The following is a 25445-nucleotide window of genomic DNA, read 5'->3' on the forward strand; positions in this document are numbered from 1 at the left end:
TTGCTTGGGGAGCTAAAAGTATTTTTAAATATATTTAAAGTTTATTAGGGATACAACAAATCAATCTGTTCTCCCCACATGTCCAAGTTCTCAGGCTTCACAGACTCTCCCTCCTCTCGTGCACCCACCTCGTGAAGCTTCCCCTGATGCTCCAGCTGGAAGTAATCTCTGGACATGCCTAAATTTTATAGCTCTTTTTTTGTGGCCTGCTTTTACTTTCTACCTTGTGTTTGTTGTCTGTGCCTACATTTTCTGTGCTACTGGATTATTTCCTGCCCTAAGGGCTGTCAGGGTGCTGGTCTGATTTGTGTTTAAGTCCTGGCACTCCTAGCACGGTGCCTCGCACCAATGTGTTTGTAAGAATGAGTGGTACAGACAACAAACACTTGCTGAGAGGTGCAGAGCGGGAAAGATCACTTCAGGCTGGGGTTACCTAGAGACGGCCTCCCCTTGTTGGAGAGTTGTGAGACCTTTTAGCGGTCTTAAGGTACATAAGACCCCTTATTCCAGCCACCATCTGCAAGTCACCTTGTTTGTACTAGGATGGTGATAAGAATCACAGAGGTTGGTCACCAGCAGCACACAGTTAATCCTTTTTTTTTTTTTTTCCTCCTCCTAATTCCTTCAAGAGTTATTTCCTCTGCCTGGAGTTATCCTCCCTGATCTTTGTGTAGCTGGCACCTTCTTTTATCATCTCAAACATGCTTCCTTAGAGAAGCCTCATTTCCTGGCCACTTGATCTGAAATAACGCCCCTCCATAGCACAGCACCCTCTTTAAAAACCTTAAAATTTATTTATTGTTTATCTTGTCCTGTCAGATTGTAAGCTCCACAAGATCAGGGACTTTGTCTCATGTGTGCGCATGCGTGCATGTGTGCGTGTACATATGTACAAGTGCCTAAAGCAGTAGCCCATGTACAATGAGGGTTCACATATTTGTTGAATTAATAAGTGAATTAATCATGCCCAGTACTGTTTAACATGAGAGTTTTAGGGAAACAGCAGCTTATAAGGAGATGAGGCAACAAGAAAGGACATATACACTGAGGTTGGTTAAAGGGATTCCTTTTAAGATGGTTTTTCGGTAAAAATGTCTTGTGGCAGGTTGCCTGGAATATCTGATGTAATAATGTATTTTCTTAAACTGCATTCACATTGTAGAAATATACATAACTAAATGCTGCAAGCTGGTTCCAATGACAATAAAGTAAATTGGACTTTAGTTTAACTAATTCTTTTACTACTGACCAGAAGAGCTTTGTGGAAGAGGTTTGCTGATTGTCAAGTACCTCACATCTCAGAACAGATTTTTTTTAAATAACAGTTTTATTGAATTATAACTCACATACATAAAATACACCCATTTAAAGAGTGTAATTTGATGATAGTTTTTAGTATATTCACAGTTATTTACAACCATTCCCACATTGTTATCATAGAATATTTTTATCACCTCAAAAGGAAACCCTGTACCCTTTAGCTATCATCCCCTCATTTCCCAGCCCCATCCCCCAGCCCTAGGCAATAACCAACCTTCTTGTTGTTTGTATAGATTTGCCTATTCTGGACATTTCTTGTAAATGGAATTATACGATATGTGGTGTTTTGTAACTAACTTTTTTACTTCATATAATGTTTTCAAGATTCATCTATGTTGTAGCATGTATCAGTACTTCATTCCTTTTTATGGCCAAATAATACTCTGGTCTACAGATATCATTTTTATTTGTCAGATGATAGACATTTGGGTTGTTTACACCTTTTAGCTATTATGAATAATGCCTCTATAAATATTTGTGCACAGGTTTCTCTGTGGACATATGTTTTCATTTCTCTTGGGTATGTACCTGGGGGTAGAATTGCTCGGAGATATGGTGACTTTGTTTAACCATTTGAGGAACTATTTTCCCAGGTGGTACCATGTTAACATTCCTGCCAGCAGGTGTATGAGGTTCAGAATAGACTTTCAAGCAACAGGCCAACGTGACTAAGGTTTCATCACATCTATAAAATGTTAGAATATGTTCTTGTATTACCTTGCAAAGCATTTAGTAAGTAACAAGAATTAAACCACATTGATGAAAGTGAATTTTGATTTCTGTATTACATGTGTACAAGTTACCACTAAGTGTTCCATAATACAAGAACATGAACACACTAACAGGTAAGTGTAGGAAAGCAGGAAGAAAATATTTTTATAGTATAGTCAAAATTATACTCAGCATGGGAAAACTGTTTTGACATTTTTCTCAAGTCCAAACTATTCCTCAAGAAAATTCAACATTTCTTTCATGGAAAGATTTAGGAGCAGGTAAATACAATCTATATGAAAGTACTGGTAGAAAGGGTTGGTTTAGATGACCTTGAAGTTTCTTTTAGACTTATCTGATCTTGAGATCTAAACTGAATTTTTATTACAAGCTGCTAAACCCTCCGGCATTGAAGGTTAGTTTCGTCATTGGTGAATTTTGAATCACTCAATTTCCTGCTGTGATTCTTGAATTTTAGTTCAAAAGACAAAAACAAATCTAACTTAATACGAAACAACTAATAGGAGAAAGTTGGCAAGTTAACACAGATATTCAACTGAAAAGCAAAAGGCTTAGCTTGGTAACCAAAACTTGTTTCAACTCTACTATATAATATGGTAAGGAGCAGGGAGTTACTTGTGAAATTTCCTGCAATTACCTTTGCCCCAGGGCATGCATGTACTGTGCAATAGATATACATATTTTTATTATAACAGCAATTCCCAGATGAAATTCAGATTTATACTCATCATAACCTGATAATAAACAATGTTTATGTTTATTCCTCCACCACCCCTCACCAACTCCACAAAAGAAAATTGATTTCTGGCAGCCCATTTGACTCCTTGCCTCTGTTCTCCTCCTGTTTTCCTTTGCCAAGTGTACATGCAGTTTGTTCATTCAGAAGCTCAAAATTGGTATAATTGTAGTTTAATCACCCAGTAATTTAAAATTTTATATTTAATCTTGAAAGAGAGCATATTATAGTGGTTAATTTTGTAAAGAAGCTTGTCATCAATATGAAGCTATCTATTGAGTTTGAAGTTACTATTGTTACTCTTTGTGACATTAAAAGGAAAGTAGCAGATGCCATCACAGAATTGATTCATTTTGGCTTCCTGTATGATGGCATCTTTTTTTTTTTTTTTTTTTTACATCCCTTCGTGCTCTTCCAGACAGGAATGATAAAAGCTCTGGAAAACTTAAAATTCAGCCAAGGGGATCTGGATTTCGATTTCAAAAACAACTAATTTTAAAGACTGATGAAAGGAAAGTTCATTAAGCCATAGGTAGCTTGTTTTCTGTTTTCCTTTTTACTCAAATATATTTTATCCATAGTTGTGTTTTCACCCCACACTCCTGGAAGCTCAGGTACCTTCAGTGCAGTACAGCTTCAGTTTCCCTCCCGCCATTCTGAGCCATGCATACTTGACCGTCGTAAATTGTGTTTCTCTCTCCGACTTTCGTTTCACTCATTTCTCGACTGACTTGGTAAATTACTTATTTGTGGACTAAGTTGTGGACAAGTAATGTAGAAGACAATTTTCATATAAAATTGGGCAGTTTATAATTTTATTCTCACCTTTAGGGTTGCTAGCCAATGGACTGGATAGTCCTCTTATTTTGCTGGTGAGAAAAATCAACATTTGGGAAATTATTTCCCCTAGAGTCATTTGGGGGGGCGGTCAGTAACAGACAAATGAGTTTGACTACAACAAAAGGAATGCTTCAGGAACTTTGGGATTAGAATTAGGAGAAACAGTGCTTCTTTTTACTAGGCATTTAGAAAAATTTTAAATCATAAATTTACTTAATAGTACTATGCTGTAACCTAATGATTTTAAGCGGCTAAATGAATTTAAGCCTTTTCATGTTGGAAGTACATTGTTATTACATACCTCTTTTCAGTCAGGTAGCCTGTGAATCTTTCCAAACAACTCAAATTTTGGCTGAGGGTAACTTTATCTTAAAATAATGCTTTATGCTGCATGAGTGTTTGCTAGCTATGTTTCTAGACATTTTAGTATAGTTGCAGAGATAAGAGATACATTTATCTATCTGCATGGATGATTGAGTGGCCAGCAACCACTGTTTCAACAGGCTTGAGAACTCAGTATTGATCCATCCATGCTGGAATCACAAACATCATCCTGCTTTTGGAACAGCTGGATGTCATTATGAGTCTCCTAGACAGACCCAGGTAGAGCAGTTTCTTTCTAGTACTATGGAGAAAGGTCAGCTGTAGTAGATAAAGAAGAAATATGCTGAGTTTGGGATTTGATGGTTTCCACAATGCTAGCTCCATGATCCACCTCCTTTGTCTGCTTGTAAATATTTAGATTTGGTGTTGGCATGTGCCCCAGGAGTTTAATTAGCTATACATAGAAAAATGGGGCTTTCTTGGGTTGAACAACCTAGCAGAAATTCGTTAAAAACACCACATTCACTGACAGTCAGCATTAGAACCATGGAGTGGTCCAGGCTTTGTGGATCGTGGGATATGAGCCAGGCTATGGTCCTGAAAGACAGCCACAGCCATGTTTTTCTTTCTTTGGGGCTGTAGCTTCAGGGCTCCATTGTGATTTTATGGATTTGTTTTGTCTTCATTTGCTTGTGATCACTGTGTCTAGGTAAAGTCTTTCCCCATGCATGGTCATTTATCTTATAATTGCATGAAGTTATCTTGTTCTTTTCTGACATTAAAGACAAACTAAATTATTGCCTAGTAATTTAAAACTTTAATAATGAATTTTAGTATGACTGTAAGAATACCCAACTAGCTAATTATACATTAACTGCCCTCATTTCTAGAAGGGTAATAACAAATCCTACTACCGTGTTTTAGCTTGCAATCTTTTAAGGTAAGCAGGGTCATACCAGGTTTAAACCAGGATGAATTGACCTCTCAAGAACACCTAAGTAAGGTGGGAAGTGTTTTGAGATCGACATGGCAACAAGGGGAATGTTTTTTGGTGAACAAAAGTCTGTTTTCTTCATTCTGATCTATGTAGTAGCATTCATTTCCTTCTGCAGATCTCTACGGTTTAAATACATTGTGGAGAGGGAGTTGCAATTAGGCAATGGATGGAAGATGATTTTCTAAGACAGTGGAATGCTTTAAAACGTTCCGTGTTATAAAACTACACACCTCTGGTTGGTGACCTGGTGATCTGGCAGTTAGGATATATCTGGTATTCCACCAAGTTTTAATTAGTACCCTATGTCTTTGACATTGCTGTTTCCCACATATAACAGGAATACCTATTTTTAGCTTGGAATACTTAAAAAAGTGTAATGGTAGTGTAGTGAGATTAAGTATATCTCTCAGGAATATTGCAAAAATTCTTCAAGTGTTTGCTGATTCTTATTAATTCCTGCTGATTGCTCTCTCTCTTTTTTAAGAGGTGTGAGGAGAGAAGAGTTTTGTTTTTTGCATGCATGACCCTCTTCATGAGACTTTATTCTATCTTTAAAAGATCCGCATGGACTAACACGAGATCACGTGTACATCTAATGAGTTTCACACCCTTTGTATATTTTATCCACACAGAAGACCCTCTCAGTTAAGTGATTGGACACATTCTTGAATATGTCATCTGGGATACTGGTTTGCTGTATGTATTATTCCATTAAAACATGTTAGCATTCAGTGGCCAGCTGGTTCTGTGTCACAGCACCACACAAGTCTTTGTGGTGGTCTGCTTCAGCTTGCCACATGTGTGCCCTCAAACAGCTAGTAAGAGAATATTTAATCTCAAGGCCATTTCTTTTTTCAAATCTACCTGCCTATCTGAAGGCATTCCTCCTAATTGGCTTTATTGAGGTTTTCCTCTAGGGGATGTCTGTCACCTTTTAGGGCCCACTGCTTACTCAGTCTTTCATACATAACAACTGCTTGACTATATGCAATGCTGATCCTCCAGCTGAAGAGAGGTATAGGTTTCTGGCTCCTCCTCCTTTTAGGGGGTAGAATTACACTGTGTTTAGTATTCACAGACTACAAGCAGAAGAAAATTAAAGTAAAAGACTCAAATTCATCATTAATAGTGCAACTTCTTAAGAGCTGACAAGAGTAGAAAAGTAAAGATCTATTAATTAACCCAAAATTCTTAGATAACCTGAAGAAATCTGGAAATTTTATTTGTCCTCTTTCAGTCTTGTAAACTTTGACCACATATATGTCAGTGTGTTTTCATACATATAGTTAGATACCACCCCCCCCAAAAAAAAGGACAAAAAAAAAAAAACCTTGAGCAAATGAAATGGAATTCTATGATTGTTTTTATTTTGAACATGTAACTATAAATTCATGGCTTGCTTAGCAATATGATGAATTAATTACAGTTCCTTATAAGATGAGCAAAGTCAATCAATGGGATTTTGAAAGGTCAGCTGATGATTTTCTCTAGCAAATCAAGGATAGCATGGGTTTGTTTGGTTTTTTTAAAATTATTGTATTTTTGGCTGAGTTGAGTCTTGGTTGCTGCGCGCGGGCTTTCTCTAGTTGCGGAGAGCAGGGGCTACTCTTTGTTGCGGTGCGCGGGCTTCTCATTGCGGTGGCTTCTCTTGTTATGGAGCACGGGCTCTAGGTGCACAGGCTTCAGTAGTTGTGTCACGTGGGCTCAGTAGTTGTGGTTCACGGGCTCTAGAGCACAGGCTCAGTAGTTGTGGCGCACAAGCTGAGTTGCTCCGCGGCATCTGGGATCTTCCTGGACCAGGGATCAAACCTGTGTCCCCTGCATTGGCAGGCGGATTCTCAACCACTGTGCCACCAGGGAAGCCCCGGATAACATGGTTTTAATTCCCAGGTGATCTCAACTTATTTAGCCATCAGCTTCAACTATAATGGCCAAAAGCCATGGAAAGAGGAGGTCGCAGTCATTGGTTCTGGTTCACTAGAATCTACTTCTTGTGGGTTTTTACCCAGCTTTTTACCTCACTGATTGTGAGCAGGACTTTTCCTTTCTTCCTCTCCTTTTAGCCCTGCTCCCTATTGAATTACAAAACAGTTAAATACCTTAAGGAGTCATGGCTAACTCAGTGATTCCGAGCTTTGGAAGCCAGGAGTCCTCCAGGAGGGAGAAGGTCAGAAAAATGTAAGTTTGTTTGGATAGCATGCTTCTGGAGTACGAAGTTTTGTAGGAAAAGAAAAGGAACTTGCTCTTGATGGGCAATGACCTGAGTGTTTTAAGGAAGTGTTCTCTGCTTCCAAAGGTAAGAGTTTGGAGGCTGGAAGGCCATCCAGAGATGGTTGTCCTAATCCAGGTCTAGAAAGATACATTGGGCTTGATGTAGTTACATGCCAGTGGAAACAGAAGAGGAACTAGAGGCATTTCACTAGGATTAATAGTGAGTCTGGGAAATTGACTGAGTACATGGAATAAAGGAGGAAAGCCTAACCAAGGTCCTTCCGGAGGTTTGGAGCCGTCGATCTAGGTTTTAGGAGAAAGGAATAGGTGTTCAGGGAAATAATTTTAGGCATGTTTAAGACCAGAAATGTAAAGGACCAATTAGAAGGATTTGCTAGTTATCAGCATAGACTTATTTCTTTAAAATTGTGAGATGATGAGCTTCCTGGAGTAAGAGTATAAAATACACTCTGTATTACAAAGACCACAGAATTCACATTGCTGAGCAAGTGGCTGATGTCTTTCCAAACAAGTTTTTTTGTATGTTTTTTGTTTGTTTGGCTTTAAAAAGAAGGAACCCAGGGCCTCGGACATCTGGGGAACAAGGAGTGGGGTGAGAAAAGGGGGGAAGGATAGGTGGCATTGGAGAAGGGAGAAGGGCTATGATGGCTGGTGGTACCTGGCCGTGACTGTGCTGTACCATGGTGGTGTTTCCTGAGTCACAGCATTTGGGGTGTTAAATCTGAAAAACAAACAAAGATTATGCAAGTTCAAGTCTCTGAGAGGACTGCTGGCTTGGTAATTGTGGTTCCTGATGGGGCTGACCAAATCAAGCTTTGGCATCCACAGGGTTTTAACCTGAAGATAGCAGTATGCTTTACAAAGGTTTCCATTTTAATGTTCAAAGGAAATAGAGGAAGAAGAAATAACTTATGGTCACTGGTTCATAAACAGCCAAGAATAAAACATGAGATATGTGATTCATCCCCTCCTAAGTGTCTTCTCTTTTAAGCCATGTACCCATCTTTTTGTGAGTCACCTGGAGTAGGGTGGCTTTACTTTAGGAATTGGTGCAGGGTGTCCTTGATGGCACAGTGGTTGAGAATCCGCCTGCCAATGCAGGGGACACGGGTTCGACCCCTGGTCCGGGAAGATCCCACATGCCACGGAGCAACTAAGCCCATGCGCCACAACTACTGAGCCTGCGTTCTAGAGCCCGCGAGCCACAACTACTGAGCCCGAGTGCCGCAACTACTGAAGCCCACGTGCCTAGAGCCCATGCTCCACAATGAGAGAAGCCACTGCAATGAGAAGCCCGCGCACTGCAATGAAGAGTAGCCCCCCGCTTGCCACAACTAGAGAAAGCCCGCGCACAGCAACGAAGACCCGACACAGACAAAAAAAAAAAAAGAATTGGTGCATTTTTGTGTGGGTGACTCATTTTAATTATTAATAAGTATTCCTTGAGGGATACAGGTAGCTGTAATTTCTTCTGAGAAGATGGCATATTTGTATTAATATTTTAGTCCTTTGATGTAGTTTGAAGCCTATTTTATAGTCATTTTTAGAAATGTGTATTTCTTCTTGTAAGGAGCTGCAGTATTCTCTTTTTGCAGATGAAGAAATTGAGATGCAGAGAGGAAGAGACCTGCTTTCCTACCTATAGTTTGGAATACCTCCACCTGGAGTGAATGATGGTGACAGCAGTGTGCAGAAAAAGGACAATGAAAGGGTCAGGGAGGGCTACTAAATTAGAGCCTCTTCAGCAGCTTAGCTGTCAAGACCTAAACATTTTCTTGAGCTAGAGAACCCACAAGCACATAGCTCTTCCCATTTGGTCTCTGGGGTTAGGAGTGTGTAGAGTAGGCAGTGCATTTCTGCACACGTATCACAAACATGCAGATGCTAACCAATCCTAAATCAGAAACCCTGGGGTAGGTATGCATATTTTGAAAAACCCTGTGGGTAATTTTAATGGACGAACAACCAGGACCTAGACTTGCCCAAGAACCATTGCTGTAGACTGAGTGGGGTAAATGCTGCTTTTGATGAGAGATAAGTATAATTTGAGTGTTTTTAAAAATTAAATATGGATATAAATCATTAGTTTATGTGCCTAAGCTGAACTATGAGTGTTGTAATATTGTTAACATTAATACTGTAAGATCAGGTTGAAGAATCAGTCCTAATGGACTGCATTTTGGTAAGTGCTGATTTAGTCCAAGGCAAAAGTAAGAGCTGTTTGCTCATGATAGACCATACTTATCAGGGTTCTTGGGACTTTCTTTAAAAATTAAGGTATCCAGGGCTTCCCTGGTGGTGCAGTGGTTGAGAGTCCGCCTGCCAGTGCAGGGGACCACGGGTTCGTGCCCTGGTCCGGGAAGATCCCACATGCCGCGGAGCGGCTGGGCCCGTGAGCCATGGCCGCTGAGCCTGCACGTCCGGAGCCTGTGCTCTGCAATGGGAGAGGCCACAACAGTGAGAGGCCCGCGTACCGCAAAAAAAAAAAAAATTAAGGTATCCAGTAATGGGGGCACTGACTGTAATCTCTAGATTGTGTGATCCATGTCTGGTTCTCTCCCTTCCAAAAAGTGGAAGGTCAGTGTTTTTTAAAAGACTTTGGAACTGATAGATGTTTTATATTATTAACAATTCTAGGGGGAAAAATTTTTATTATGATGGATTTTTCCAAAGATGAGTATCTTTATTTCATTCTTGGTTTATGGTTTATGTCTCTTCTGCTAGAATATTTATCTTGAAAGAAGATTTTGTGCACATCTGCATGTTTGAGAGATATTTCTTTGGGGAGGAACCTCTCAATGGTAGTCATTCTGTTAGCCACTTTCAGGAATACTTTACTGCTTTAAAATGGCCATGGCAACAACATCCTGGCCTTCAAAAGCTGTCATCTTTACCCAAAACTGGGCTGCGTACTTTTCCTTTCCTGCTCTTCTGTTTTAGAGGTGTGACTCAGCACATCTGTAAAGTGGATCAAAAGTATGTTGATGTCGGAAGACAGTAGACACAGGAAAGGAGAAACCAATAATTGAAGGTTCTTTTTTTTTTTTTTTTTAATTGAGGGTTCTTTTATTTGTTTGGAACAAATACATAGGCAAAGCCACTTATTGGTAGCTTGAAAAACTTAAAAGTAATGGTGAGGGGTATAAAATCTTTTCCTGGAACACATGAAACACCTAGTTATGAGACATGTTGTCTGCAGTATTTCTCAAGTCCTGAAGTGCTTCTGAACTTAAAACCTGCACTTTATTTTTTTTTCAAGTTTTTTGTTGTTTGATAGGAACATTCAGCTGTTAATCTTTTGGGGGCAGCACCAATAATGCTGATGTGGCAGGAGAGGCCCCCAGTTTACTCCTGAACATTCTCTGCTTAGAGACCATCCTGTTGGCCTTGAACATGTGAGAAAGAGAAACTTTGGGGAGGAGGGTGGCCATTTCTGAGGATATACAGTTTGATGCAGAGATGTGGGGAGCTTTTGCCATCATGGTTGAGACAGTGTTCCTTTCATCCACTAACAGAAGCAGTGTAGTGCATAAGCCCAGGTTTGAAACCCAGCCCCTTGGACAAATTACCTAACCTCTCTGTGCCTCATTTTCCCCATATGCAAAATGGAGATAGTAATGGTACCTACCTCATTGGCTGTAGTGAAATTAAGAGTGTATATAGGGGCTTCCCTGGTGGCGCAGTGGTTGGGAGTCCGCCTGCCGATGCAGGGGGTGCGGGTTCGTGCCCTGGTCCAGGAGGATCCCATGTGCTGCAGAGCGGCTGGGCCCGTGAGCCATGGCCGCTGGGCCTGCGCGTCTGGAGCCTGTGCTCCGCAACGGGAGAGGCCCGCGTACCGGAAAAAAAAAAAAGAGTGTATATGTAAAGTGTTTACAGGGCCTGGCTTGTAGTAAGGGCTGTGTAAGTGTAAACTCTTGCTGCCATTACTATTACTGTTACTATTATTAGTGTTACTGTAACTCTGCTTTGGGATCATGTTCAGTTTGTAAAACTTGGGGTTCACACCCCTTTTCTTCTTAATTTGCTTACCTTTTAGCATTTTCTACCATTGCCTTGATAACCCACCCACTTAAGGGTAAAGAGAGGAAAATTTTTTTCAGACTTTCCATGTTTTATTAAATGTTTCAAACATATGCAAAAGTAGAAAGGACACATTTATATGCAAATACTATTTTTAAAGGCAAAAAAAGTAAAGTGTCATTTGAAGTGTGACATAACTTTTGCTTTGACATAACTTTTTTAAAATTTTTATTTACTTTTAATTTTTCCTTCTTTTTTTTTTTGGGCTATGTCAGGTCTTAGCTGGGGCACACAGGATCTTCATTGAGGCCTGTGAGATCCTTCATTACAGTGCGTGGTCTCTTCGTTGTGGCACTCGAGCTTCTCTCTAGTTGTGGCCTGCGGGTTTTCTCTCTCTAGTTGTGGCGTGTGGGCTCCAGAGCGCATGGGCTTTGTAGTTTGCAGCACACGGGCTCTCTCGTTGAGGCATTCAAGCTCGATAGTTGCAGTGCACGGGCTTAGTTGCCCCACGGCATGTGGGATCTTAGTTCCCTGACCAGGGATTGAACCTGTGTTCCCTGCATTGGAAGGCAGATTCTTTACCACTGGAGCACCAGGGAAGTCCAACATAACTTTTAAAATATTCTTATGCATAACTTTTAAAATATTTTTATGCATCATACTGTGTACATCATTGTAATTCTAGAGAACATAATATTTTACAGACTTTCTCTATTCAGCATTAGAACATAAGCATTTTTCTCTGTCCCTTAGCATTTACAAATAGTTTCAATGATTTTGTACCATGAATAGTTATTGGTTTGTTAAATATGTTGCTTCCTTTAAAATATATATATGTAAAACAGCAGTGAAAATCCTGCCACGGATGGTTGGGGTTATGTTGGAAGATCATTTTTGTTTTGCTTTTTTGATTAAGGATCTCTGCATTTGTTTCCTGGTACGTGGGAATTTTACTTTAATGTGGTTCTTTGGAAAGTTGGCCTTATCAGTAATACCAAGTCCCTAAGTTGGGGTTGAAGGTAAACCTGCTCTGTGTTAGTATCTGGTGCATGAGGATAGGACTGTGCTGGCTGTCATGAAGTACAGCTAGCACAGTCCATATATCACTCTGTAGACCTGAGTGGTCCAATATGGGATCTACTAGCCACATGTAGTTATTTAAATTTAAATTAATTAGAATTAAAGATGAAAGATTTAGTCCTCACAGTCAAACCAGCTATATTTCACGTGCTCAGTAGCCACATGGCTACCATATTGGTAGCAGATGCAGATCATTATCATCATTGCAGAAAGTTCTATTGAATAGTGCAGCTCTAGGTTTTTTTTGACTGCTCAGTTTTTTTACCTTATAGTGACAAGGATGATCTGCTTCTCATAGGATTTTCTAGAGCAGAGGTCAGCAAACGTTGGCTGCCTGATTTTGTATATAGTTTTATTGGAACACAGCCACACCCATCTGTTTATCTATTATCTATGGCTGCTTCTGTGCTAGTGGCAGGGCTGAATGTTGAGTAGCTGTGACAGACCAAATGTGGCCCACCAAGCCTAAATTAGTATTTACTCTGGCCCTTTACGAAAAAGTTTGCTGACCCCTTTTATCTAGACCAGGGTTTCTCAACCTCAGCACTATTGACATTTTGGTCCCAGATAATTATTTGTTGTGAAGGGCTATCCTGTGCATTGTATTGTAGGATGTTTAGCAGCATCCCTGGCCTCTGTCCAGTAGATGCTAGTGGCACCCCTGCACCTTCCCCCACCCGGTTGTGACAACCAGAAATTTCTCTACACATTGCCAAGTGGCCGCTGGGAAGCAACATCACCCCTGGCTGAGAATCATTAATCTAAAGTGACATGGCTTGACAAAACATTCACTTACAATACTGCATGAGAGCACTCACTCTAAAACAAAATCCATTAGAAAAGCAGAATAAATTGAAGAGTAGTTTCTATGCTACTATACTTTAGCATTCCCTCTTGAAACAGAAATGTTTTTTATAAAACATGATGAGTAACTAGAGTGGGCAGAGAGATGGAAGCGCTAAGGTTCCACAGTTCACTGTTTGCTAACTGAGCAGCGAATAGAATGGAAGTTAGAGCATCTCTGAAGTTATGTGGTTGTGTGGTTTATTTTACAGGTTTTCAAGCCCTACTTCCTTTATAAAACACTAGGTAACTGCAGGGTTTTTGTTGTTTTTGCTGTGTATGTAGATGTGCACCCAGCACCTTGTGCTGAATCTAGTAAGAAGGGAGTTGTTAATGTTTATTAAAATGATTATTAATAAAAGCAGTAAATTGGTACTTATCTGTCTTATGATTATGATTTTAAGTGATTCATATAGGTTCCTACCCTCATTACCTAGAATAATTGAAAAACTGGTTATATTTACCTCCATTAGAAGTTAGGAGAATTGAATTAAATGTCAAGGCTTATATAATTGTATTCAGTTCTTTTAAGATCTGGTGCTTGAATACTTTCAGAGTGGGGATTTTCAAAGCTGTAGAAAATGGCGATGTTAAGAAATTAACTGCTTGCTTTGTAAGAATGTAGAGTGCTGTACAGTATTGGGGTACAAGTTTTAATAAACCATGTAGTATTTCTAAAATCTCAGTTTACAGAGTGGAGTGAATTCGAATTGGGACAGTTGCCTTTCAAAGAGAATACCAAGTGTACCTGGTTCTTCAAATTAAAATTAAATTTAAAAATTGGTATTGAAAGGAATATATAAGTCACATGTAATGGACCACTGTTTTATGAAAAAATATCAGTGTAGTTAAATATGTTGACTACTGAATTCAAGTGAATTTTAGGTGAACTTGCTTGTTCCGTGCATGATATATTTCTTGTTTGTTTTTCAGATCTTACCAATATATTTGAGTCCTTCCTGCCCCAGTTGTTGGCCTATCCCAACCCCATAGATCCTCTCAATGGTGACGCTGCAGCTATGTACCTCCATCGACCAGAAGAATACAAGCAGAAAATTAAAGGTAAGGCAAATAGCTTAGCCTTGAGACAGAAGAACTTAAGTCTGTTAGGTTTTGATCATTAAAAGCCCTTCTTAGTTACTCGTAATTTTTCTCAGGCCTAAAAAGAGACAGCTGTGGGCCAGAGCAGAGCTCACTAGCCTCTGTAGGTTCAAGGGTCAGAGACACCTTTAGAAAGCTGGAGGTTTCAGCAAGAAAGGAGAGAGAAAGCAAAAAAGGAAAGATGAGGAAATGGGTGACTTATTAGTTGGGTGGTAAGTAGACATAACCCTGCCAGAAATCCCTGTGACCCCCCTATATGAAAGAACCTTTGCTTTCATTTGCTTCCTCTTGTCTTAGAAAATTAGAAAATTGGACTGGAGAGTAAAGTATTAATTGAAAGGCACAGTCTCACATTGGTTTATAAATGGAATCATCCTGGCCCTTCAGGACAGCAGTTAACTTTGGGAGTTGGGAAATAATTACCAAATTCATCTTTAGACTTTGTTTTATTATATCATTTTACCTGTTGAATAAAAATTACCCAACTGGCTTCTTTTCTTGGTCCCCTACTGATTTGCTTACATTTTGGGAAGTTTACATCGAAGGCACATTTCTACTGCAGATACCTGGCCCCAGTGCCCTGGTGCTATGGATTTTTCTATTAAAACTTAAAATGTGCTATTAAAGTTTAGAAATGTGCAAATGGTAGTAGCACTAGTTAGCTCATCCTTTAAGATTTAGGATCCTGTTTTCCCATTCTCAGTTTACAGGCTAATGGGACACGAATTTCATTAAAATGAAAATGTGGTTGTGAAAGAACAGCTAAAGCTACACACAGGGTTACCAGCATTCACCACGTTGTCCTTTTACCTCTGTGTATGTTTGAGAACTTTCATAGTGAAAAGTCTAGATACATAAAGTTCCACCAGAAAGGAGAGGAGTTCAAAGTCCATGAAAATAGGCCTACTCTTCTTAACAAATGGCAGGCATTGGTATTTATCCAATTTTTAGCTTGACTCGTTCATCTGCACAGCAGCTCAGAACATGAGCTTCTGCAAAGTGTATAGCCCCTCTGAGTACATTTGCAGGAGATGGCAGTAGAAATAATTTATGAGAGCCCAGAATGCATAGGTCTTCACTCTTAAATATGAAAGTATGAGACAGGATGTGAGCATCTGGGCCTATTTGTTGAACAGTAGTTTTTCCTTTTCTTCGTCTTCTCATTCTTCCCTGGTCGCTTAGGGTATTGTTTGGTACTTTTTGTTGAGATAAAGTAAAAATAAATCTATTCTAATTAACTTACTTAGGTCTCAGGTGCTTTGCAAATTAATATCTAATTTATGTAACCAGACATAGCCAAAGAAACATAATTCAAGAAAACATGTATTTCATTTTTAACCAGATAAAATTCTGTTATGAGACTGTCTTACTTTGACATAAGAATCACTTAACAGTGTCTGCAACCCACAGATATCTCTGTGCAGAGCATATTTCTATAGTTCTTGTATTCATTATGCCTCTATTTAACACTATTCCTGTTTTAGTACATATCTGTTATAGTCCCAGTTACAAAAGGAACCTAACCTACGTTTTTATCTTTGAACAGCAAGCTCTAGCTTAGGGGGCTCTAGATTTCTGAAACATTAGTGTTGGCTATCACTTCCTTAGTAATCTGAGAAGATCATGACTATCAGACCTGAGCTCACCCCAGCTTCCTACCTTTATATATATCGCCCCCCCCCCCAACCCCCGCCAATCTTTTCTTTGTTTCTTACTACAGGAAATAAGAGATCTTATTTCTCGGACCCAGTCCCCCCACCAACATGATCTTGTTCTCCATTTATCCTTCCTCCTAGCACTGTTGGTCTTCCTTCTCTTCCTGGTTACCCACCACCCCCATACTCAAAGGTATCCCCATGTCGGAAGCCTTTATCTGTTTCTGTGGACTCCGTTAGGAGTCCTGCTGTTTGTTTCCCCTCCTCTCTCCTCTTTTTTTTTTTTTTTTTTTTTTGTGGCTGCATTGGGTCTCACTGCTATATGCAGGCTTTCTCTAGTTGCGGCGATCAGGGGCTTCTCCTGTTGTGGACCACGGGCTCTAGGCGTGCGGGCTCAGTAGTTGTGGCTCACAGGCTCTAGAGCACAGGCTCAGTAGTTGTGGCACAGGGGCTTAGTTGCTCCGCAGCATGTGGGATCTTCCCAGACCAGGGCTCAAACCTGTGTCCCCTGCATTGGCAGGAGGATTCTTAACGACTGCACCACCAGGAAAGTCCTCCTGTCTTCTTAATCATTTGGATTTTTCTCATGACCCATTTTCCTCTCTGCAGCTTTGGTATTTTACCCCTTACCTTTCTGAAAACTCTTCTCGTTCCATTCCTAAACGTGATCATTCTCATAAGATTTGGGTCCTTCGGCCCCTCTCTCCTTCCCCCACCCATTAGGGAGCTAATTCACCCCTTACCGCTTTAGATAATCCCCTCCAGGTAGTCAGTTTCCACGCCTGACATCTGAGGTCAATGTATGTAACCTTTCTTACCATGAACATGATTCATATTTAGTTGGTGCTATTTTATCTTGTAAATTATTGGGCTTCCCTGGTGGCGCAGTGGTTGAGAGTCCGCCTGCCGATGCAGGGGACACGGGTTCGTGCCCTGGTCTGGGAAGATCCCACATGCCGCGGAGCAGCTGGGCCCGTGAGCCATGGCCGCTGAGCCTGCGTGTCCGGAGCCTGTGCTCTGCAACGGGAGAGGCCACAACAGTGAGAGGCCCGCGTACCGCAAAAAAAAAGAAAAAAGAAATATTGGACTGTCTGTAGGATGGGGCACCATTGGAGCTGTCTAAAGATATGTCACTTCTCAAAAACCTTCCCTGAGTGGCATCTTAGCCTGCCATTCAGGGCTCTCTTGTTACTGTGTGTGATCTACATCTTTGCCTTTACTCCTCTAAATATATCAATATGTAATGCACAAATTGGATGAATTTTAGATACCCAACTGTATCTGCTTCCTTAGTTCTTCAGGGAAAGTTTTCAACCATACAGAAAAACAGAGTGACTTAACTTACGTACCCACTATCCAACTGTAGCAAAACCTGTACATTTTGCCTTACTTGCTTCAGATTTTTTAAAAGAAAGAAAACAAATATAGTTCTCTCTTAATGTGTTTTAATATCCCAGCCACTTCCTTCTCACCTGTGCTTCAGCAAGGCTGTCTATGCCTTTCCCCTGGAGTGGCGTCTCCTATGCTGCAGCTGCCAGAGCTGCTTCAAGGGTCAGTGCAGATACTGCCTTCCTGGCTCTCAGGAGCCACAGTCCCTTCCTCCTGCTTCCCATTGATGGCACTTAACCCCCTAACTGTTTTTATCTTTGTCTGTGTTTCCTGCTCATTAGTGACCTTGCTCTTCATTTTTCTATCTCCTGAAAGGCCTTATCCCAGTAAGCACTTAATACACATTGGTCTCCTTGAATATACTGAAGAAGGCTGATAGTGTCGACTTACAGTGTCCAAGAGCAGTGCCAAAGTGCAGCAACTTCTTTCTACAAAGGAAGCAAAAGTAGCCAACCCAATAGAGAATAAAAATACAATTTCTAAGACTTCAGTAAACATTTCTCTCACTCTCAAAAAAATGAAGGCAAGTTCCTACCTAGCCAGGGGCTTTTGAAATCTCATTATCTCAGCATAAAATTTTGCTCCAATGAATCTGTAGGGTTGTAAGTCAGAAGCCTGCAAACTTTTTCTGTAAAGGCCCAGATTTGGCCACATATGGTCTCTGTCACATACTCATTCTTTCTTTCTTTCTTTCTTCCTTTTTAACAGCCCTTTGAAAATATAGAAAATAATCTTAGCTGGCCCTGCACTGCATCATTCAGACTTGGCCCATATACCTTCTCTTCTAGTCCCTGCAACTCCATAGGAGGAAAAACAAAGCATTCAGACGTGAGGATGTGTTTTTCTGGATAGGATTCTGTCCTGTCTTTTCATATTGTGTGTAGGCTACTTACTTGAAAAACCATCTGCACCTAGAGTTTTAGGAAAACGTTTAATTGTGTATTCAGCAGTTCTTAACATTTTTTTCAGCTAGCAGATACAGCCTAGGCTATAGCATCATAAATCTTCAGGTAAATAAATTAATAGGTGGTAAAGTCACTCAGGCTAGCTGTGTCCCCAGGTAGCAGCTCATTCCTGAGCAGATTGAGAGACTGTCTTCACCAGCTGCTTCAAAAACCTGACAGGCAGGATCTGTTTAGACTAAAATCTATTTCTAAAATAATAGATTTGGGCTGACTGTAATTATATAACTGCAAATCTAAAAATGATGGGGGATTTCCTTATAAGTTACTATGGAATCATAACTAGTCCTGTTCTATCTGGGGGGTGAATAGTTTTATTAACATAGAAAGTAAAAGAAAATGTGAGGTTCACATTTCCCCCGTCCATCAAGTTTGGAGGAGTGCAGCCATATCAGTAGGCAACAAGGAGAGAGTGGGAGCGCCCTGGCTGGAGAACTGGGGCCTGGTTAACCCCAGACACTGTCCTGGACGTCTGCCGACCTTCCTGAGCCTTGCAGGCGAGGCCCAGGGTGCTCGGCTGTCTTGTACACATCCACGTGGGAGGTAATGGTCCAAAGAAGATCTAGCATGGTGGTGCAGTGTATCTGTTCCCCTGCAAATCAAGTGTTCAGATTTGCCTCTCTTACTAAGAGGGTGAAATGCATAAACTCCAAAGACACCTCCCTGCACAATTTTCCCCTTAGTTTTAGTGACTATAATAACTGTCATCTTTGTCATTGTCTGTTCCCTACTTCCCAAACCGAATAGGGAAAGCTTGAACCTCCCTGGGACTTGCCAGCTTTGGGGTCGCTGAAGCACATGCCTGCCTGCTCACTATCCTTGTGTTTTCTTTATCCCAACTCCCTGTGCAGAGTACATCCAGAAATATGCAACAGAGGAGGCACTGAAAGAACAGGAAGAGGGCACCGGAGACAGCTCATCGGAGAGTTCTATGTCTGACTTTTCGGAAGATGAGGCCCAGGATATGGAGTTGTAGTAAAAAAAGCACCTGCTTTTCAGAAAGACTATTATTTCCTAACCATGAGAAGCAGACTATAATATTCATATTTAAACAAAGCAATTTTTTTTATTACTAAACAAGGTTTTTATGAATAGCATTGATATATATATATTATATATCACCCTTTAGATCTTGATTTCTTGGTCATTTCTCAACCTGAGGTGCATAGCATATTCCCACATTCCATTTTGGTAGCAATATGCGGTCCGAATGCATGCATTCATAAGTCCATTTAGCCAAGTCAGCCTGTGTGCTACTGAACTGTCAAAAGAAACAGCCGCTCTGATAGATAGACATGAGTAAAAATAACAGGAAAAAGTTGCTTCTTTTATTGACGGTTCCAAAGAAACAAACCAAACCAACCAGCTCTTGGATGTGAAGATAGAATAGTACTTTTTCAAACTGGAAAGGAAGAAACTGGGGAGGAAAAGCCCTGCTTAGGAGCATTTAGAGCCAGCCATGTCAGAATCAGAGCTGCTTCTTCCTGTGCATCCTAGGTGGCCCCATTTCTGTGGAGTAACAGTATAAAACAGGGAGCTAATAATTTTTTTGACTTGGATTTTAAGTACATTTTTATATGTAGATTCCTGCCCTTCTCGCTACCAGGCCCTGCAGCCACAAGTGTTTTGCTTTGGAGAACCTTTTGGAAATGTTTTCTGAATCTGATTCTTTTTCTTGGGGGTAGAATTTGTAATCCAGACCTGTTTTTTGAGAGGACAGGACAGGAAGAGAAAAGTGACTGGGAAGATGTTTCCTCTCATCCAACACGTGCAGAGTCACATCCTCATCCTATTGTTGGCCACTGTGAGACTGCTACCCTGGACTCAGAGCTTTATATTTGAGGATGGTTGTGGGGTTTGGTTTTTTTTTTTTTTTCTTTTTGGTGTGTGTGCATTGTGCTTAGGTTGCAAATTTAATCTTCACCTACCAAGAGATGGCCTCCTCCTTGGACAGCCACTCAGTGGACCATTAGACTTGGGAAGAAGACCCTTCTGGTGGCTGTGACTCCTGGGTACTCTCATTCAGGTTTTGATTTTGTTTTCCCTTCTGCTGCTGCTCTTGGCAGCAGCCTGATCATCGTCTGCTCGTGGGAGTGGGAAATAGGTATTTTAGACCCAACTCACATTCTAAATTTAAAATGAGTAATAATTGGAACAAATAAAGGTTCTTGTACCCAAAGTGACTCTACGTGGGAAAAACAAACAGCTTTTTTTTTTTCAGAGTGAGACTGAATAGGAGGAAAGGATTCAGAAATATGATGTAGAACAGGTTTTGAAGGAAGAGAATTTTCTCTCCTGTATGTGTTAAGAGGAAATCAGTTTAAATGCCTGCTAATCAAATGTTTACTCAGCTAACCATATGTCCAGGTTGCTGGCAGAGTTTCTTTCAGATCTGAGTGTTGCCTGCTGAATTTGGAGAACTTCAGACATTAGCTGGTGGGGGGGTGGGGGGGTGGTTGACACAACCAGTAGGACAATAGCAAAATTAGCCAATCCTGAAATCTTCTCGAGATGATTTTTGAATGTCCTACTGGGATAATTTAATCCTTCTCTCTGTGTGTTTTTAGTTTATAAGTGCTATATTCCGCAAAATTTGAGTCAATGAGATTGAAGATACCCTATCTTTTTTATTCAAAAAGCACAATCTTTTCTTTGAAAATCTATATAAAGTACAACTTGTTTTTAGCATGATTATTTTCCTAAATAAAAACAAAGAATTTACTTATTTTATGTTAATTACGGGCATGAAGCAAAAGGTTTTCTTTTTTAAAAAAAAAATTAAAAGTGCAGTTATGTAGGGCTGTGGTTAGTTAACCGTACTGAGTTATCTATCTAGCATTTGTGGCTTGTTGGAAGGGTAGTATTAACTATTTAACATGTAATGGAGTACTTTAACTCTTATCTAGCACGTTGTCTTCTCATTACTTTGGGGGAGGGAGGGTCTCTGCTGGCACTGTCTAACTTGCTTACCTGCTGAATTAGCAGTTTGCTTGTGCTATAACCGTTATTTGTAGGTGCGACTTAGGGTAGGCTTAAAGTGCTGGGTGGTGATTTGAGTTCAAACAATAAAAAACTGTATTTTTTCAATATTGTATAAACAATAGTGTTCTAATTACCTTTCAAAGAAAATAATGTCCAGATAATAATTGCTTTTAATCTTGTCAAAAAACAAAAACAAAAACTAGTAGAACCAAGTTTAGGGATGGTATGTGAGCAGTGCCACAGCTCTGCTCCCTGACTAAATCCGTGTTTCTCTAACCAAAAGACATCAGCTTGCCTGTGATCGAGAACTCCAGCACTAGGAATCTGTTGGTGCAGAATTTCCAAATGAAGATTTGTTGGAGGTTGCAGGGGTTAAGAAGCAGATCTGAGTATGGCTACAGTGTGTATGCACGTGTGTGTGCGCCCATCCAAGTCTGTGTGATAAAGGTGTAACTAGGCTTCTCTGCTAGCACTGGAAGCTCCTGGAAATTGCTGCTCAGATCACACTGTACCCTCTCATTCTGTGCAAGTCTATCCTTTTGGGGCACTAACCTTGATCCCATGCATGTTTTTGGCTCTGTGTGGAGCTTTTCCTCTCCACTTGGAAATTGACTTTTGATATGTTGAACAGAATCCCTTCTTACACTAACTTTTCGTCCCTTCCCTGTGCCTGGGAGAGGTAGGAGTAGGAGAGGAAGCTGGAAGAGGGCCTGGCTGTGATTCTGAGGACTCTGGGCCCCCAGTAGTAGATGGTAGAGTGAGTCTGGAGCAGGGGGTGGTATGACACCAAAAGCTTTTCCACGTTGTCCCATCATAACACTCAGAGAAGCATTCAGAGCCCCTCAGAAAGGCTGCACATTATTGCTTTTAAAGGTGGTGGTGGTAGGTCAGAGCTGCTTCTGGCAGTTTCCCTTCCCTTCCCTTCCCTTCTTTAGTACCCATCATTTTTGAAATCCTGCCTTGTGGTTTACCAGCGCAAGCCATTCTTTGCCCCGTTCAAATGACTGAGCTCCAGCTCTCGCCAAACACCAACAAGCAAGATGGCTGCACCACAGCAGCCTGCAATCCGCTACCCTCCAGCCACCCCAGCACCGGGGCCTCGTGGGTTGCGTTTTAAGGTAGCCAACCTAGACACTGGCGTATTTGCTCTTTTGTCTTCAGTTGTATCGCGCTACTTGAGGTTGCTGTGCAGTTTCAACCAGCGTTTTATACTAGTGAGATAATTATCAGAAGTTGCCATATCTCTCTCCAGTACCTAACGTATTTCTTCCACTCCAAAAGCTGTTCTAATTGCCAACTGGCTGATCTAAGCTCCAGAAGAGTGTCTCCCCTCGAAGGAATTTTTTCCCTCACAAGGCTCCCTGAAGCCCTAGTTGGCCTTGGCCTGACACTTGCTTTTTATTAGGCCTCCTATTGGGATGGCTGAGAATCATGAAAGACAGATCCTCTGCTAGCCCCCGTGGTGAAGTTGTTAGATACCAACTTTCTGGGAACTAGTGTTTGACTTTAAATGGCATGTGACCCTTCTGTGTTCTAGGGACTCAATTAGAAAAGTGAAAGCCATTAACAAAAGTTAGAGTTTTATTCATCTCACCAACTTCCTGACTGGGTTCACAGCCTTGTTGACTGAAATCATTTCTGATTGAGCTCAAAGACCTGCATTTCTTTGGACTTCTGAATCCATGTTCATATTTTCTCTGGCCACTGAACACCTTGGTGATTCCATTAGGGACTGAATGGAGTGGAGGCCCCTTGGGGGGAAGGGAGAGTAAACCCTCAGGTATGCAGTTTCTCCACTCACCTGAGGAAGGGCCAGGACTCTTAATTCAGCAAATATTCATCTTGGCCGTGGGCTTGGGAAGAAATGGCCATTATTTACTGATTGTATTTGGTACATATTGTGTGATACTTGAAGAGATAAAAGGGACTTACCAGCCCTTAATTGAAATCTAAGCTTTTTATCACTTATTTTTTCCTTGCCCCCTCTCCTCCCTTCCACCTTTTACCTTGCATTGTGATGATCTAGTGGGCACTTCTGTCAACAGGACAAATGCCTCCTCTGACTATAACCTCTTAATAGTTGTGTATAATGAAAACTGTAAACTTTTTTAAATAAAATGTGTATATACCTTGGCAAATGGCTGGACCTTGATCAATAAGATAATAGCCCCCATGATTACTAAGCCCGATATTTTAGAACACCCTCCCTACTCATCCGGCTCCTCTGAGCAGCAGACGATGGCTTGCTTTTTTTTTTTTTTTTTTTTTTTTTTTAAACTGAGACTCTCTTACGAGGCAGGTGACTGGGTTAGTTTGGGAAGGGATTGTCATATGTAGGCAGTAGTAACTGAGAGGCCCTGCCTACAAGAGCCCTACCCCTATACCTGGAGTGGCAGGTGACTGCTGGCTATAAACAGGGCTGGCTCTGAGGCTTCTCTACCAGAGCCTTGAAAAGCCATCTGTTCTGTGAAGTCCTGTAGCCTGGAGGACCCCGCCTACCCCCATGTGGATCAACAGGTATGGCTCCTGTGTTGCTGTTCAGCCCAAACCTCTAGACTCTGTTAACTAATGCTGAGCAAAGGGTACCCACTTGGTCTGGAGTTCACAGACAGTACAGCTTCCTGCTGGGGCTGGTCTGCCTCAACAAGGAAGGGGGAAAGCCGTGGGTGTTGCTTCTGAAGCTGATCACTGCATTAGCCCAACATTTCAGTTCCTTTCTAAAAGCATATGTCCTCATCTGCCACCAGGTGGCGATGTTGCCTCATTAGTCTATTTACTTTTGCTGGATTTAGTTAGAAGAGACCCTTTAGACAAAGGGAAAAGTTGTCCTTGGGTCACATGTCCTCATTCCCCCAACTCTCTTCCACTGTTTTCTTCTCCTTATTCATTTCTCCCACACTCCCTTTTTTTCCTCACTGCATCCCGATGTAGTTGACTGTAGGCACAGCTTTGTATCTACCAGAGAGGAGGAGGGTAATAAGGCCACCCAGGAACCCTGCCAACAGACATCTCAAGCGCCCCTGGCTGCCTCCAGTGCTCAGAAACGAAACAGTCAACAGAAGGCTTTGCTGTTGGTCTTCACTAACTCCTCAGCCATGGTCACAGTGGACCAAAGGACGGAACCAGTGCTGTGAGTCCTGGTGCCATCTCTTCTGATAACCAGCTGTGCAGCCTTGAGCTCTGTGGGCCTCAGGTTCATCTCTAACATGTGGTCCCTAAACTAGTAGGTTCTGACTGACACTTTGTGACTCAGAACTCCATACAGGCTCTGAAATGAAACCATACCATAGGACTCAGTATCCTGAGAGAGGATATTATATCAACCTGAAAAACACCAAGGTTTCAAGACCAGAGGTTAGAGTTTTAGGACCCAAAGAGCTTTGGGGATTTAGAGCACCCATTTTCCAGCTGAAAGAATTAGATCTATGGGTCACATGAACAGTCATCCTATTGATCTCACGCAGGCAGCTGCTTTTAAAAACCCCATGAGGGGGACTTCCCTGGTGGCGCAGTGGTTGGGAATCCACCTGCCAATGCAGAGGACACGGATTCGAGCCCTGTTCCGAGAAGATCCCACATGCTGCGGAGCAACTAAGCCCGTGCACCACAACTACTGAGCCTGAGCGCCACAACTACTGAAGCCTGTGCGCCTCGAGTCCGTGCTCTGCAACAAGAGGAGCCACAGCAATGAGACGCCCGCGCACCGCAACGAAGAGTAGCCCCTGCTCGCCGCAACTGGAGAAAGCCTGCGCGCAGCAACGAACACCCAACAAAGCCATAAATAAATAAATAAATTCATTTTAAAAAAAAAACATTCCATGAGGAATCTCAGTGCATCCAGTGGGGCTTGGGTCCCTCCCCCACCAGTAATTTCTCCCAGCATCACTCTTACCTCTCAGCCTCAGTCCAGCTGCTTCCCAAGCAGCAGGTGGCTCTCCACTGCCTGCCCGAGGCACTGCCCCTTTCCTGAGAAGGGGAATGCAGGGTTTCTGAAACATATTGTCCTGGAACAGAAAGTTATGGGCTCAGAGCCCCAGAACTTTTACTTACTTTAAGCTCTTCTTATCTCTGAAGGCTGCTCTCTACCCCAGGGAATAAATTTCTATGACACTGGGCCCTGGTGTTTTCTGCTCCCTACCTAGAACGAGGGCAAAGAGGATTTGTTTGGCTCCCACAATCCTTGGACCTGAGGAGGCCTGGGGGCCACCTGGCAGACTGAGCAGCTTTGCTTA

General features: G+C 41.5%; 1 protein-coding gene across 2 annotated transcripts in view; it reads left to right on the plus strand.

Annotated features, from left to right (window-relative positions):
* UBE2H (ubiquitin conjugating enzyme E2 H) overlaps positions 1-24671 on the plus strand; it is a 101268-nt gene extending 76597 nt beyond the window's left edge. The window contains exons 6-7 of one of the 2 annotated variants that reach the window (XM_027101940.1): positions 14058-14186; positions 24145-24671. In XM_027101940.1, the coding sequence (XP_026957741.1) occupies positions 14058-14186; positions 24145-24347 (332 nt within the window). In that variant the 3' untranslated portion in view covers positions 24348-24671. Of the gene's footprint in view, positions 1-14057; positions 14187-19082; positions 23347-24144 lie in introns of those variants that run through there. The other variant, XM_027101941.1, reaches the window with a different exon arrangement.
* The last annotated feature ends 774 nt before the right edge of the window (positions 24672-25445 follow it).

The sequence above is a fragment of the Aethalodelphis obliquidens genome, unplaced genomic scaffold (assembly GCF_003676395.1).
Source record: "Aethalodelphis obliquidens isolate GAN/ISIS:26980383/991018 unplaced genomic scaffold, ASM367639v1 scaffold5, whole genome shotgun sequence".
Taxonomy (NCBI): domain Eukaryota; kingdom Metazoa; phylum Chordata; class Mammalia; order Artiodactyla; family Delphinidae; genus Aethalodelphis; species Aethalodelphis obliquidens.